The 17,244-nt window shown below is 36.2% G+C and overlaps 3 protein-coding genes across 3 annotated transcripts; 1 reads left to right on the plus strand and 2 right to left on the minus strand.

Moving 5' to 3' along the window:
• The first annotated feature begins 3,110 nt into the window (after positions 1-3,110).
• Positions 3,111-7,702, plus strand: LOC145102342 (formin-like protein 3). Its single transcript, XM_079039728.1, has 6 exons — positions 3,111-3,881; positions 4,334-5,081; positions 5,195-5,630; positions 5,792-5,991; positions 6,197-6,432; positions 6,620-7,702. Exons 1-6 carry the CDS (start codon positions 3,741-3,743, stop codon positions 7,472-7,474), a joined length of 2,616 nt encoding a protein of 871 aa, XP_078895854.1. The 5' UTR covers positions 3,111-3,740; the 3' UTR covers positions 7,475-7,702.
• Positions 7,703-9,617: 1,915 nt separating this feature from the next.
• On the minus strand, positions 9,618-12,351 carry LOC145102343 (pentatricopeptide repeat-containing protein At1g08070, chloroplastic-like). Its single transcript, XM_079039729.1, has 2 exons — positions 10,889-12,351; positions 9,618-10,772 (listed from the first exon to the last, which is right to left on the minus strand). The coding sequence occupies exons 1-2, from the start codon at positions 11,381-11,383 to the stop codon at positions 9,690-9,692; spliced, it is 1,578 nt and encodes a 525-aa protein (XP_078895855.1). The 5' UTR covers positions 11,384-12,351; the 3' UTR covers positions 9,618-9,689.
• Positions 12,352-12,781: 430 nt separating this feature from the next.
• On the minus strand, positions 12,782-14,735 carry LOC145102345 (GPI inositol-deacylase C, putative (DUF1218)). The gene is made up of 3 exons (XM_079039732.1): positions 14,487-14,735; positions 14,172-14,374; positions 12,782-13,257 (listed from the first exon to the last, which is right to left on the minus strand). Exons 1-3 carry the CDS (start codon positions 14,586-14,588, stop codon positions 13,080-13,082), a joined length of 483 nt encoding a protein of 160 aa, XP_078895858.1. The 5' UTR covers positions 14,589-14,735; the 3' UTR covers positions 12,782-13,079.
• Between the last annotated feature and the right edge of the window lie 2,509 nt (positions 14,736-17,244).

A 17,244-nucleotide genomic window follows, 5' to 3' on the forward strand; every position in this document is an offset into this window, starting at 1 on the left:
AGCCTGTGCGGCTGCGACCGAAAAAGTCGAAAAACTATTCACTAATGCTTCCTCTCTTTTGAAGTCTTTACAGGAAACTGCAGATGCCACTTCAACGAAGCTTGACCCCATTGTCAACAAGCTGGCTACTTCAGTTGCTTCTGAACTGCAGTCCTTCGCCACTCTTCGTCAAACTCTCTCTGACGACAACTCATCATTTAAGGCGACGATTGAGGAGCGACTGACTAAGCTCCATGAAGATCTTGCTGCTGAAAACTCTCTCATGGACGCTCTTGCTAGAAAGACCACTGCTCTTAAGGTCAAGAGTCTTCAACTCTCCAATTCTCAAAAGGAGATTAAATCTCTTCGATCTGAACGAGAGATTGTGTCTTCGTGTGTTTCGGATGTCCACCCAGCCATTTCAAACATCCTGGAAGCACATGATCCGATCCTAAACTACTCTGTGAGGCGTGATCTTGCAGAAAAGCTTGCTCCTACCCTTTCTCTCCTGAGCAAGACTGAAGGGCTCCTTGACTTCGTGTCCATTCCGAAACAAGGGGGAGAAAATGTATCTCAACCGCCTCCTACTTCCACAGCAACAAAAATAACCGAACCTCCTCCAACAGGCCAAGCCTCAGGTTCGGGTGTCAAAGATAAAAGGAAACAAGTTGCTGAAGATAGTGATGAAGATAAAGAAACAATTTTTGATCTTTTAAAGAAGCAAGGTCGAGATAAGGATGCCGATATCAGCGCTCGGGTTACTAGAGAGGCTGAAGAGGCTGAAAGAAAACAGAAAGAGGCTCACGACCTTCTTGAGAGTAGGAAAACTCTTTTTCCTCCGTGGACTCTTGAGAAGTTGCTGAAAGAAGCAATCGAACCCCCAAGCATCTTGTGGCTCGAACCAGTGATCTCACTAGATCGCAATAATACTGTCGATTCTCAGTTCGACATGCCACTTACCCGAAAGGCCTTCATCTTCCATGCCTTTGACAACATTGCCGAGTTCCCTCATCCTCATCCAAAGGTTGACATGGATTTGGTTGAATTCTATCCGAGGGCTGCTCAACCACAGTATCAAACATGGAGCGCTTAGAAGATAGTTAATGTTCGGGTCCTCAAGCCGTATCGGGAAGGAAACTTCACTAACATTCAGTTTAAGGTGCTGAGAGGATCTGCCAAGACCGAACATGCCATTTCGCTTGCCGATCTTCCCAACTTGAATCCACATGACTGGATAATTTTGCACATCATCCTTCTCACAAATGAAGCGGAGTATGGTCCTATAATTGACCACTTCAAGAGGATGCTTGTCTGCTATATAATGGAAGTTTCCAAGATGGATCAAGAGATTGTGAGTGTCTTCAAGAAAAAGCCTACTATCTCACCTGTTGGCTCTGCCAGTGACCTAAACATGATGCAGATAGGGAAGATAGACCCGAAGAGAAACTTTGTTATGTTTACCAGAAACGAAGGCCAAAAATGCCTGTTCGCTTTGGCAGACAAACATCTTTATACCACTACATGCCTGGAACATGTCTTAGGGATCATTCATCGTTGTAAGCAGAATTCGGCAGATGACAAGAAGTACTTTGATGATATGATTCAGTGGTACATTCGCTTCAGACAGACAATTCTCGCTCTTATCCCTCGTCTGTTTGATACAACTAAGAAGGTTCCGGCAACTGGCCCAAGCAAGAAGAAATGATAGTCTCGCTCCAATTGACGCAAAGGGGGAGATTGTTAGGTCCAGTTAGTGTTGCGTCTTTGGGCTCGTTAGCTAGTCCAGTTTTGTCTCCGGTATGGGCCTGTCCATCCGTGAGTTCTATGTAGGGTTTATTATTTATAGATGCTTGCATGCATCCTAGAACGTAAGATTTGATAGAGATTTTTATAGCATTCATTGTTCGTATCTTTTGTAACCCTAGAATCCTCTACAACGGAAGCTCTTCATCGAGCTCTGCTGAGGATTGAGTTAATTGAATCATTCGACTCATTCAGATCCATTCTAGTGTTTTTATCTCACTGTTTTTGCTTTCTTAATTTGCCTGTTATAAAGATCTAATCGATCAAAGAGTTTTATAAACTCATCACATATGAAATGTGTAAAGCATGGAAACAAATGATAATAATGTATAGAATATGTAAAGTATGGAAACTAATGAAAAAATATATTGTTCGAGCCATGATATCCCTGATATAGACGAATCTATCGGGGCGACACTACCCCTTTGCAAGATACATTGCCTAACGGAAATGATGTCTTTGTGTACTGATTTTGTTCTTTCAACCTTGATATAGAATTGGGGATATTCCTAGGCCCTAAGTATAAAAATGGCACCAATTCGATACCCGAATTAACCCTTAATGAAAGAAGGGAATGAAATGAGAAAATAAATGTCTCTTGAATTATGTTATATCTAATGAAATATTTTGATATGGAATGTAATGTGGAAAATGTATATTTGAAATATATTTGCATAATGAAATGTTTTTGATAAAAATATGATAAATGTTTTGGGTCACAAACCCGAGTATCTCACAAGACATTATTGTCTTACGCATCTCTTTTTAATGTCATGTGTCCCGAGTTGTACTTAAGGAGTAAAGATGATAGATGAAATTTAGAAGTTAAGAAATAGAGAATGTAGTGGAGTTTATCAAGTTCTTTGTTAATGGTATTAATGTAATTCATATTTGCTTGCTACGGTTTATATGATGCTTAATGATAACACCCAAAGTTTTAATTGTAAATGTTTGTGAGACCGGTTTTTATTAAATATGGGTTAATACCCGAATGTTTTTATAACCATAACATTGAAAAAGTTTTGGAAAAAAAATTGGGGTGTTACATAATCTGTAATTTTTATAAAACTCGCGAACTAAGCGTAAAATAGTACTTTCATATCAAATTTATAACAAAATGAAATCATAACACTAACTATGCAAGTAATTGAAACCATATAGACCATCTATGCCAAGAAAAATAGTTAGGGACTAAATCTGTATTTTCTATAAACAACAAGGACAATTTTATATATTTCATCCAAAAAAAAAGAATATTTACTACTCTACAAGTTGTAGGCGCGAACATCTGTTGATTCAATTATCAATCCCCTTTGCTATATGCCACGTCCTTTCCACCCCAAAAAGTTTCCCCAACAGCAAAAAATTCTAACAAACACCAAAAAACGAGTTTTTCTGCGTTTCGTTTCGAATCTTATCATCGCAATGATTTTATCAAAATTTTACGTACATTCTGATTTTTAATTTCTGTGGACTCTCTGCTTAAGCATTGAACTGTTTGCAATTAGTTCCTTTTTGGAATTTGTAAAACAAAATCATTTTTCCGTGCTTGTTAGGGCTTCATAGATCGATTTTATTTGCAATTTCGTACGTCCGAGTGTTTTCCCAGGTTTTGTGTCGGTACTGCATTCCCATTCTAAATTGACGAAGAAATCTCCGGGAGATTTGTGAATCTCTAAAATCTGAATCATGATATGGTAAAGGCAAAAGGACTCACGGGTTATTTTCAAAGATTGTATTATGAAACCAAGATCACGAAAAAACCACCAAATTTTGTTGAGAAATGGAGGATTTCGATTGGAGACTGCAGCTGAAACAATGTCGTTTCCGTTGAAAATTTGGTGAATTAGAGCTTCGATTATAAAGATTTAGGGTTAAGATGGGGTGATTTTATGCAACCAATCTCGATGAAATGAGAAGGGTAGAATTATGGAACCGAAAAGTAGATTAAGAATCCAATGGACGCAAGAAATTTAGGTATTATTGTAGCTCTTTTCGTCGTGTTGGTAGCAGGTGTTTGTGAAGGTCGTAGATTTCCAGACAAATCTTCCCACGGCAATGGAGTCCATTGGAGGGCTCATGATATAGACGAAAATAAGGTATGATTCTTCTTCGCTTTCTTAAATTTTATACATTCGATCATTATTGTGTTTTAGCTTCCTTAATAAATGTTTAATGCGTTAGTTACTTGAAGGTTTCATTCCATTATCGATTAATGCCAAGATAATCTTAGTTTCATTAATTAAACAACTTCAAAGATTTTTTTTTCATTACACTTTATGCATTGGGATTCTGATTCATAGAATTTCAATGTGTCAAAACACTACAAATTCTTGAAAAAAAAACAGATTTCTTTAGTTTTCTCTTGCTTATTCAATGAGACAACTCAAAGAGTCGACCTTGGATTTAAGAGAGGGTAATACTAATGCCAATAGTGAATGGTCCAGGAATTATGAGCATAGTATGCATTATTTTATGATGCAAAGTTTAATTAAATAAAAAAGAAAATTGCAGTATAACCCATTTCACTTGTGTATTATTATCTCTACAGGAAGATCAAGTTTCATTATTTTGTAGAAAACAGCTTAAACAAATTACAGAAGCTATCGAGTATTTTACCCTTAATTTACGAAACCCAACAAAATATATCACAAACTCTAATGCAACATCAATAAGAAAAACTCTTATACAACATAAAGCCATTCTTAACCACCCTCCAACACTAAAACAATATTTTCATAGACCAAATGCTCGAATCCTCAAACCAAAGGGCCGTCGCCGGAAAAGACCGCCGCGGCGGCGGCGGCGGAGGCGCCGCCGCCCTCCATGGCCACCGGATCCATCGCCAGGTCCATCTCCGGCTTCTCCCAATGCTCCTACTCCTAACATGGCCCCATCTCCAGATGGAGATGGGGCCCTGACTCCTGATGGGGATGGGGCCCCACTACCTCCTGACAGGGCCCCACCAACTCCAGGCAGGGCCCCATCGAGTCCTGGTGGGGCCTCACCTCCAACACCAACCCGTAAACCATTTCCAAAACCTAAACCTTTACCTGAACGTGAACCTTTTCGAGATCCTTCATCCAATTTTTCACCGGAAAAAGCCAGAAGGCCGCCGGATTTGTCGCCGAAAGATGACAGCAAGGAGCGGAAGTTGCTGATAATTGCTGCAACTTCAACCACAGTGGCGGCATTTGCTATTTTCTCATTGTTTTTGGTTTGCTTTCTTAGACTGAAAAAGCGGAAAAGGGGAGCTAATAATGATGGAAGAGGGGAGGGGAGGAGGAATCTTGCTAGTGGTAATTACTCAATTGTTTATAGCATCATATTTTCAATTTCTTTTCTTATTATAGCTGTGAAATTTGGTTTACATTTATTTGGATGACATTGCGTTTAAACTTTTGTTTTATAGGTCTTTCACTGAAATCCAAGAAACTCAAAAGTACAAAGGACATGGTTCATAATGTGTCCACCAATGATGCTTCTGTTCCCGAAGATGAAGAATCAGAAGTTGGATCATTCCCACTTCCACCTGTAATAACCACTCATCTACCACCTCAATCACCTCCAACACCTCCACCACCACCACCACCGCCGCCACCACCACCACCACCTTCACCTCTAGCCTCGAAAGAAACTCCACCCCCACCACCTCCAAAGCCTCCTAATGTCCCTAATCCACCAAAGAAAAGGCCACCCCCACCTGCTCCAATACCCAAAGATGGAAATGATGATGGTGAAGATTCAGATGCCAATAAAACCAAGTTAAAACCGTTTTTCTGGGACAAAGTGAATGCTAACCCTAATCGAGCCATGGTTTGGCATGATATTAAATCCGGATCATTCCAGTAAGTCTTTAACCTTTTAACTATAACTATTTAGCTTAGTTACAAGGTTAAATGCATATTTATGTCACATTTTTCACAATTTATGAAACAAACTGGTTTCTTAAACGAAACATGCAATCACATTTCATAAATATTGAATACAGTAATTTTTGAACGTATAGGTTCAATGAAGAAATGATGGAAAGTCTGTTTGGTGCCTCGAGTGTTCAAAACAAGAATGAGAATGGAAAAGCCCCAGCAAACGTACAATCTCAACCCAAATTGGTTCAAATTATTGAGCCCAAGAAAGCCCAGAATCTTGCCATTCTATTAAAAGCATTGAATGTTACAACTCAAGAAGTCTCTGATGCCGTTAGGGAAGGTAGTTCTAAATTCTCTACTGATTTATTAAACCATTATACTTTTTTTTAATCATTTACAAAACCATTCGTTCTTTTTGTTACCAAGTTTTGGAAAAGAGCAAAAAAAAAAAATTGTTTTCTAAAATGGTTGGAAAAAAGAAATATAGAAAATAGTTAAGTGGTTAAATTGGTAAAATGATGAAAGTACATTGTCTTTTTGTGTAGGCAACGAGCTTCCAGTAGAATTCATCTCAACTTTGTTGAAAATGGCACCGACCCAAGATGAAGAACTAAAACTTCGAACATATAATGGCGATGTTGCTCTTCTTGGCCCTTCAGAAAAGTTCCTTAAAGCATTGGTTGATATCCCTTTTGCATTCAAACGTCTTGAAGCTTTGATGTTTATGGCTTCCCTTCCGGAAGAATATTCTTCCGTTAAAGAATCCTTTGCAACTTTAGAGGTATTGTAATTGTTACAACTTCCCCTTCCCACTACATGACAAAACAGGTTGTACTGTGTTTGAGGACTGAGACCGATGTCAATGAGACAAATGCAACTTAGAATACATACAACTTTTTTTTTTTTTTTTTCCATTCGAATGGACTATTTTACCCTTTTGGTGGCATAACATCAACTCATCTTTATAGGTAGCTTGCACGGTGCTAACAAACAGCCGACTCTTCTTGAAACTTTTAGAAGCAGTTCTTAAAACAGGCAACCGTATGAATGTGGGTACATATCGTGGTGGGGCCGAGGCGTTCAAACTTGACAACCTTTTAAAACTCTCCGATGTCAAAGGAACAGACGGCAAAACCACACTCCTATCCTTCGTAGTCCAAGAAATGATCCGGTCAGAAGGAACCAAAGCTGCCCGAAGAGCCCGGGCAAACCAAAGTTCATCCAAAGACACTTCACAATCACAACAACCAAGTAAAGAACCGCCCGAAAATTACCGAAAATTCGGCTTCGAAGTCGTTTCCAAGCTAAGTGAGGAGCTCGAGGACGTAAAAAAAGCCGCACTAATTGACGGGGATACACTCACATCAACGGTTTTGAAATTAGGGCATATGTTAAGGAGAACAAAAGACTTTTTATACAATGAGATGAAAAATGTGGAAGAAGATACCGAGTTTCAAGTGTTTCTCACGGGGTTTGTGGAACGGGCGGAAGCTGACATCGGGTGGTTGTTGGAAGAGGAGAAGAGGATAATGGCGGTGGTGAAGAGCACGGGTGATTATTTCCATGGGACATCGAGGAAAGATGAAGGTTTAAGGTTGTTTGTTATTGTGCGTGATTTCTTGCTACTTTTGGATAGTGTTTGTAACGATATTAAGAAAACGGCTGCTATCCAAGCGAAGAAAAAACGGTCGGATTCGGCAACTGCTTCGATGGAAGGGTCGTTTGGGCCAAAGGATATACGTGATAAGTTGTTTCCGTATAATAAAGATGGGCAATCGGGGTATTCGAGTTCGGATGAAGAGAGTGATTCTCCTAGTTTTTGATCAAGAGAGAAGTAGAGGGGCTAAATGTGAAGAAGAGAAAGTTGGAGGTTTTGTGTTGTAAATATCACAAGGGTGTGTTGTGTAGTGTAGATATCGTATTTAAGACGACGAGGGCATTTCCTTTTTGGTTTTGCTTCTATTTGAACAAGCAATAAGTGATTTTTGATGTGGGAGATTTAGTGTAGGGATTGAATGTGAATAAGAGAAAGTTGAAGGTCTTCAACTCGGTGTATAATGTAAATTTTATCTTCTAATGTTAGATTTAGTTTACTCTTAATATGCCTTTTTTGTTTGCTGTCAAGTTTTGTTTGGATAAAAGATAAAGAAAATGACCAAATTCAAGAACATAGGGAGTAAATATGAATAAGAGAAACTTGAGGTTCTTATGTTGTAAATAATACAAAGGGTGTACAATATAAATGATGTATTTTAAGACGAAGATGGCATTTTTCTCGATGTTTGCTTCTATTTAAATTTTAAACAAACAAAAAGTGTTTATCAAAAAAATGTTGGAAGAATTCAACGATGTAGGGATTGAATGTGAATAAGCGAAAGTTGAGGGTCTTGAACCGAGTGTATGAAGTATGATGTAAACTAGTAGGAATTACATGCGCCGATGGCGTTGGGTTGGATCAGATTTACTTAGACATTGATAAAATTTTGAAGCAAAAAAACATATTCGCTATGTCGGTTCTCCACAAAAGAGGCTCTTTCCTATGTCGGAGAGGCATCGGAGGAGGGCTGAGGGAGGCAAGGTCGGCGGTGGTGTCTTGATGAGGGTGGGAATGAGAATTAAGGGGGGAATGGAGTTTAGGGCAAAAGTATTGGAGTCAGTAAAAAAGGGAATTGATGTGCCAATTTTGGTGAATCACGACGATAAGTAAGGATGTTAATACCTGACACGTGTATAATAAGGGAAAAATTAATGAAACACACCCTCAATTGTTAAAAGAAGAGGGTAAAGAAGATGTGAAGGGAGGTAAACATAAAATTAAAAAAAGTGAGCAGCGATTATGTTAAACCGGCAAAAATGTGTGGCCAAAATCAAAAAGTATAAAAAATGTGAGAGAATATGGCATGACAATTTTCTTAAGTCGGCAGAAATTTGTGGCAAAATTCGAAATTTCAAAACATTACTGTTCACTAACCTTTTAGGAATATATATATATATATATATATATATATATATATATATATATATATATAATTTCATCTTCCAAATAAAATTTGTCTGTTTTTTTTTCCTGTTTAAATACTGTCAGACTAAAATGATGTTTGGATAAAAAAGTCTAAAATGATGTTTGGATAAGAAAAGGAAATGACGAAATTCAAGAATCCAATGACTCAATGTGAACAAGAGAAAGTTAAGAAGGTCTCACATTGAAAAATAGTACAAGTGTACTATGTAAATATGATTTTTTTTTTTTTATCGAAAGGACTTCTAACCCATGAGGTGATGTCCTCCTTCTTTAAAGTCGAGGGTTCAAGTCCCGTTGTGGATATAAATAGAACTAGGTGTTAGTTTAGGAGTGAATTATATATATATATATATATATATATATATATATATATATATATATATATATATATATATATATATATATATATATATTTGCTGATTAAAAAAAAAATGATGTTTTAGACAGGTGGGCATTTTCGCTAGGATTTTGCTTCTATTCAAGAAAAGAAAATTATAATTCTATTTTTATAGTATTGTTTTAAATTATTTTTCATGGTTGAAAATCAAGCATCTATGTTCAAATTCTATGTAGTTTGGAATATTTTGCTTCAATGCCTATTGTAATTGGTTGGTTTAGATTTTCTAGTTACTTGCTAAAATATGTTTATATATGAATATGCATTTGTCAAAATAAATGTACGTTTTCATCAAGCCAATGTGGAAGAATTACCAATATAAAGACTAATATAGGAATAGGAGAAAGTCAAAGGTCTTGATTGTAAAAATAGTTTAGGGAGTGGGCACAAGCAGCTCGACATGTCTAGAGCTTGCTTGCCATGACAAAACATGAAGCATGGAATTGTAGAACTCTACATTTTAAACTTTACATTTTAAAGTCATAAGTATATGCCTTAAGATCAATCTTTAAACATATTACACTCGATTTACATCAAAACTTACGGGTGTTAAAAAATTAATTATCAAATTAAAAAATGTTTTGATAACCTCTTTAATACATTCTTCTATTTAACCCTCCTATTCCAAATCCACCATCTTAGATAAACTACAAACAACCTCTTCAATAACAGCCCCACGAACCCCACCAATTTTACCGGAAACAAACTCCTCAACACCGCCACCAACCACCTCAATCACACTCTTTCCACCCTCCACCACCCCTTTCACCGCCACAATCCTCCTCATCGCCGCCACACCATCCCACATTCCACTATCCGCATAAATATTCGACATAAGAACATAAACCCCACGATCATCCCCACCAATCTCTTTCAACCGATCCACCACAAATTCACCCAATCTAACATTCTTCCATACCCTACACCCTAAAAGAACCGAACCCCACAAATCTACATTCGGTTCCATTGGCATTGATCCGATAAAATTTAACGCTTTTCCAAATTCGCCCTTTCGAACAAGAAGATCTATTAAGCATCCATAGTGTTCCACCTTCGGATTTCGTATTCTTTTAAAGATTTCAACACCTTCCGACACAAATCCCGCATGACTACAAGCTGATAAAACACTCACGTATACCAAATCGTCCAATTCCATTCCGTCTTGCTCCATTTGATAAAAATAACTCAAAGCTTCGGCACCGGAATTGTTGATTCCAAGTCCGGAAATCATAACATTATAAGTAATAACGTTTCTTTCCAACATACTATTGAAAACCGCACGTGCCTCTTCAATTCCACCACATTTCATATACATGTCGATGAGGGCCGTGTTTACCACGATGTCAAGGGGTATTTTTGTCTTTTTGATGTATGTATGAAGCCACCGTCCTGAATCGAGTGCGCCCAATTGGGCACATGCTGATATAGAACCTATGACGCAAAATTTATCGGGTTTTACGTTGTGGGAAAGCATTAGATTAAAGAGGGTTAATGCTTCTTTGGGATTTTGGTGTTGTGAATAGCCATTGATCATAATGGTCCAAGAAATTAGGGTTTTGTGATCCATTAGGTTAAATAGTTCCCGAGCTGCTACCATGTTGCCGATTTTGGCGTATGAATTAATCATGGTGTTCCATGAAACTGAGTCTCGTTCATGCATTTGGTCGAACAGCATACGTGCGTGAGTTACGAGGCCTAATTTCTGAAAAAAAAAAAAACAGAAAGACACACGAGGCAGATTAAGAAATTAAGAAATCAAGAAGTACATTCATATGTGTTATGATTTGACAGCAACATTTATATGTAATTTTTGCAAACCTTGCCGTACCCATCAATCATAATGGACCAAGAAACAACATCTCTTTCAGGCATTTCATCGAACAGCTTCTGTGCTTCCACCATATTCCGACACTCTGCATACCCTCCTAACATCAAATTCCATGACACCAAATCTTTTCCATGGAACCCATCAAACAAAATCCTGGAACAACTCATCTGCTGACACTTGAAGTACATTCCAATCAGCCCATTTCTCACAAACACATCGGAATCAAAAAACCCGGCTTTCATGACTTCACCATGAACCTGTCTGCCTTCCCACAGTCCGCATATCATCTTACACGCCTTCAGGACAAATGGGTATGTATAATTATCACAATTGATCCCATTTCTTTTCATTTTAACATAAAGCTCCAACGCCATTTGTGGGTTTGTGTTGGAATTTGAGAGATGAGTTTTTATCATGGTGTTGTAGGTGTAGGTGGTTTTATTGGTGTGTTGAATTTGTGGGAGCATTCGGCCTGTGGAATTCATGGTTGAAAACTTTGAAATAGCAAACGACTGATTGGAGATGGACTGAATGAGGGCATATCAAAGACTCAAAGTATAGAAAGAGGGGCGATATGTTGTTTGATCATCATCAAGATATGTTTTTTTAACTTCTGTTACCCGAAAACGTAGAAACCAGATCCTATAAAAATGAACTAGTTTTTAAACTTATTTGCAACATATCTTGTTTGTACGGTCACTTGTTACAATATGATATTGTTTAAAACATAGATAAAATCAACTTTAATTTCTTATTTTAATTATAACTTTTGTAGATGCAAAAGGGCAAGAATTAGGAAGCAAACATCTTAAGTGGAAAAAGAAACAAGATCATTGTACACATATATAGTTAAATGCCACAAATAGATAGAAACATATGAGGCCGTCCGCTATACATATCACGAACAACGGAACCACGAGACCATCACCAACCATGAACTATTGCTGGTGTACCCTTCACGACCACGAAGAAGAGAGAGAGAAGAAGAAGAAGAAGGCTGCTCTGAGAAAGAAGAAGGTCGTGGTCCTTCGTCCTGCCCACCACAAATCACCACGAACACGCCCAACCACGAATGGTCGGGGTAGTGTGCACGGGCGTTTTCCGTGGCCACGTAGACCACGAGACGGTTCGTGTAGTGTATACCAGACGGCCCGATACAATGCTTTACGTGATTCGAGATGAATGTATAAAGTTGTGATTTCTCTATAAGGATTACTGCGATACGGAATGCTCAATTTTAAGTTGAATAAACGACATATTGATGCTTAATTTCAAGCTAGACTGAGAAATTTATTAGGCTATATGTAAGACTTTTAAGTAGAAATTAGAAGTTTAACACTTGACTATAGAATACAAAATAAAGAGGTGAGGTCGGATTGGATAAGATCTTATGATCATAGTTAGGATCCTAAGATCTTGATATTGATCTTGATTTGGAGTCGATTACAATGTTACCAACATCATTTAATCAATATATTTTATTCAAAATTACAAGTTCAGTTCAAATTTCCAAAATTGCTAGAATGTAGTCCTTAAGTTGGGAGTGAACTTACAATTTTAAGTAAGGAACAAAAGAGCAGTAAGCAAATTTGCATTTTAGGGTTAATGATTAGTATAACTTTAAATTTGATGTTTATCAATATCAAATTTGATGCTAATATTTAATGTCATGTAGGGACAATCTTAAACCAAAAAGAATATAAAAAATAAATTTTGGTGTTAGTTGTTCTTACAAATTCAAACATTATTCTTAGTTTTATTTTGTAACAACTCATTTTCATAATTTTGTAGGTCATTCTCTGGTAACATAAGCTTATTATTAAATCTTTACATTTTTCTATCATCTCCTCTCTATAAATTTTCACGAGTATTGCGATTCACTATAAGTTTGAACTCAAGATTCATAAATGGAATTTAACACCGTTAAATATGATACACAATAATTTCCAAATTCAAACTAAATCAAATAGCAAACATTTTAACATACTATGAATGATGTCAAATTAATTACCTTTTACTCCTTCAAAGACTGAAATTTCCAATAGACTCGAAACTAGCTAGAAAGGTGTAAATCAGACAACATTCACAGGAATACGAAAGGGACCCATGGACTGAGCTGAGCAAAAGATGGATGATTTTGGGGTTAAAAGTCAAAAAGCAATTTCTATCTTTTTTGACTTTTCAGTGGATTGAAGCAGTGGCAGTAACGTAATAAGCGATAGAAAAGAGGCTATGAACGAAACACAATATCCCTCCAATCGAAAGGAAACGATGATGCGAAAGTCCACATGAAGCATTTGATTTGCTGTTTGCTTTTGTCCCGATCACCAGCATCCCCAATCCAACGGCAAGGATTACCCTGATATAATATCCAAACATAACTTTTTCCACATAATCTATTAAAAATACTAGTCACTTTCTATTTTCTATTTGATTCCAAAATCATCACTAAAAATTATAAATTATTGTCCTTTAATACGGATAACTTTAATGATATTTTATTTTGTATTTATATTTACGCAATAAAATCTGTTTTGGATTTAATATGTTACCATGTTTTTCTAGTATCAAAATACGGAAAATTTTACCACTAATATTCGATAAAATATTGTTGCCTATTTAAGTTGCATAAGTTGATAAACAAGTAAAATATTATTTTTATAAATTGATAAAAAAAAAAAACAAAAGGTTATTGTATAAATAAACATAACTGGTGTAAAATACTTTTGTCTAAAATACGTTGTTGAATATAATATGAAAAAATATGAAACATCATTGCATGTATATGTATTTAACCTTTTTTTTTTAATATTAATTGGGTATCTTGGAAAATAATAAACCACGTAAAATGCTGACAGATTTGAATGATTTGACAGCATTTTTCCAAAGTCGATAATATGATTTAAATAACAACGTTTAAAGTTGATTTTTACCTAAATGATTTTTAAATCTAAATAATGTAAAGATTTATGATGGGAATGTGACAAATAAAAAATAAAAATAAATTGCAAACGACTTCATCACACATTCGGAGCTCGGCACATTTTTTCGTTCATCTTGATACTATTTTTTTTTTCTTTTCAATTTCAACTAGAATATACACTACCATTACAATTATTTTTATGTTCTTTTATGCATTACAAAAATCTACACTTTTATTTGAGTGGTTACCCAAGTGCAAACTGCATTCCACACTCTTTAGTGATGCCATTTCCCTAGTTTAATTTGTACCCATTTAGCTTACTTTTTGGAGAAGAGAGAAGAAAAGAGTACCATGTAAAGAACAGGGATAGCAATGACAATTGCCTCCCAAGAGAAGCTTTTTGGACTTCATCATGGCTACAAACGGCGCACCCACTAAGCAAGTTGGCTAAGACATGGGCTGCAATCAAGAGCACAATGGCAGCCAACCCTAGCCTATACGCTTCATGGCTTGGTTCTTTGCACTCAAACAACCACAACCTCAAATGCTTCTCCTATCCATCAATACAAACACACACACAAAAAAAAAGAACATTCAATCCACTTTCTTCATCATATAAACAAACCCATTTACACATTTATCAATTGAGAAAACAGTAATCGAACCTGGTTTTGGGCTGCTTCCGCTCGGATCCCAAGAATGCCCGCAGTTATATCCAATGCAATGATAACAAGACATACAAGCGCACCGATCACTTTGTTAGCCATTGTGACAAAGGTTTGAACAAGAAAGTTTTAGCTGGTTTTGAGATGAAAGGGAGAGAGTGTTTAATATATGGGGTTCATGTGAAAGGGAAAAGGGTTGTTTTTTGGAATAGTTTTTGTTAGGGTTTTTACATGCTTTGCAGTGGTGCTTTAAGTGACACTTTTTATTTACTTTGGATTCTTTGGAAGGGTAACTAAGAAAAGTAGGGTATAAAACAGCTAAGGGGGAAGTGGGGCGTATAAAAGAATCTAATACTTTCTTTCATTATAAGAACAAGAACCATAATACGGCATGTATATAAATGGTATATATAAGGCTTAAATGTATATTTAGGCAATACTATGTAAAAAAATTAGTGTTTATAGAAAGTAGACTTTAAGACAAAATATATAATGTGTTTTATTTTATAGAATACTAGTTATGAAACACGTTTAGTATATAAATTTATTTAAAAAAAGTTATATATAAAGTTATAGACATTTATAAGTTTGACACTACAAGAAATCAATGCATTAGCGCCGACACAATTAGCGGCGACATTATACTATGTCACCGCTAAAAGCCTTTGTCGCCGCTAATTGTGTCGCCGCTAATGCCTTGTTGCCCGAATCCGCGTTATCCCCTTCTGGTAAACCTTAGCCGTCCGATCGAGTATATAATCCAACGGTTGGGGTCTCGTTTTCGCACAAAAGCAATACCGGCGACAATTTGTCGCCGCTAAAAGTCGAAAATAGTCGCCGCTAAAGCTCGAAAAAAAGACGCGGCATAAGTTCCCTCGTTAGTTGTCGCCGCTATTGGCTTGTGTCGCTGCTAAAGGCTAATTGTAGCCGCTATTGATGTCGCCGCTAAAAGTCGACGCAAATAACAACCCCTTTCTGCTTTCACAGCTTTCATTTTTCTGTGTTTTTATCCATTCTCTTCGAAGATTTTTGCTCAATCGAGTTTCCCAGAGGCTAGAAGACATACCGACGACGCCTATAGACCACCGGAAACTCCCCACTTCCACATCTCCGATGATTTAACCGTGACATTAATTCCGACACTGTTGCTGTCGATTTCCTCTGTGGTTTGTGTTTTCGTTCCTCTTTTTTTCTTTTCCTTATCTTTTAATGTCGATTTCTACTTGTATTTGTGATTAGTTGCACAAAATTGTTTCTTTTCTCTTCTGACCAGAATTCCAAACCTAATTGTTTTTTTTTTGTTGGTTTTTATTGTCTTAAGTTACACCACCACCACCAAGAACTGTTGCAACATCGAAGACTACCACCACCAATTGAAAGAGAGCAAAATTTTGGGAACCACAGGTGCATTTTTTGTAATTTGTTATATATGTGTGCATTTATGTGTGTGTTTTGTGTATATATATGTGTATTTCATATATGTGTGTGAAATATGTTATATGTATGTGTATTTCATATATGTGTGTGAAAATTGTGTGTATTTCATCTATGTGCATGTATAAAATGTACGTATATATGTGTATAATGTATGTATGTATGTATGCATTTGTATGCAATTTGGATTGTGTTTATGTTGTTTTATGTGTATAAAAAATATGTATATATGTGTATAATGTATGTATGTATGTATTTATAAACAATTTGGAGTGTGTTGATGGTTGTTTTATGTTTATAAAAAGTGTGCATATATGTGTATAATGTATGTATGTGTGTATTTGTATGCAATTTGGAGTGTGTTGATGGTTGTTTTATGTGTATAAAAAGTATATATATATGTGTATAATGTATGTATGTGTGTATTTGTATGCAATTTGGAGTGTATTTGTATACAATGTGTAAACTACAATGTTATAATGGAAAAAAAAACAAAAAAAAAGTAGGATGTTATTATTGAAAATGTTATTTAAAGTAAATTACTATGATAGTTCCTATGTAATGTGTATTTGTAAATAAATTGGTAATTATTAGTTTGTTGGTTTGTTAGTTTGATTGTTGGTTTAATTTAGAAGGTTAATGTAGTTAGTTGGTTTTTTAATTTGATAGCTTGTTATATATAGATAAATTAGTAATCGGTAGTTTTCTTATAATTTGGTAGTTTTTAGGGTGGTTTAAGTTAATATGTTAAATTAGAAGTTTATATGTTGTTATTTACTATGTAGTTGGAGAATCTTCTACCAATGTTCAACAATTCGGAGAATACTATGGAACTTATAGGAAGGAACGAGGGTGGCGGTGATGACGACACGTAGTGTTAATTTTATCTTTTATTAGAGATTGTACTACGACAAAAATTTATAAGAATTTTGTTATTTATTTTGGTGTATGTATGGTATTATAAAACTTGGATGTTATGTAATCGTTTTTTTGCATTTAACGTATTGGTTTTTCTGCATTTAACATTATTATGTATCTGTTTTTTTGACAACCGGAAATGACTGCTTTTAAAAAAAAATTAAACAAGCCAATAGCGGCGACACTATTAGCGGCGACATAGATCATTAGCGGCGACATTGTCATTAGCGGCGACGGTGAGCATTAGCGGCGACTTTTTGAGCAATAGCGACAAAGCAGTAGCGGCGACTCAATAGCGGCGGCGTGTCGCCGGCAAAGGTATTAGCGGCAACTTTCGTGAGCAATAGTGGCGATTTTTGTCGCTGGTAATACCCTTTTTTCTTGTAGTGTGAATTTATAAGAAAAA

The sequence above is a fragment of the Lactuca serriola genome, chromosome 4 (assembly GCF_051521515.1).
Source record: "Lactuca serriola cultivar US96UC23 chromosome 4, Lser_US96UC23_V15, whole genome shotgun sequence".
Taxonomy (NCBI): Eukaryota; Viridiplantae; Streptophyta; class Magnoliopsida; order Asterales; family Asteraceae; genus Lactuca; species Lactuca serriola.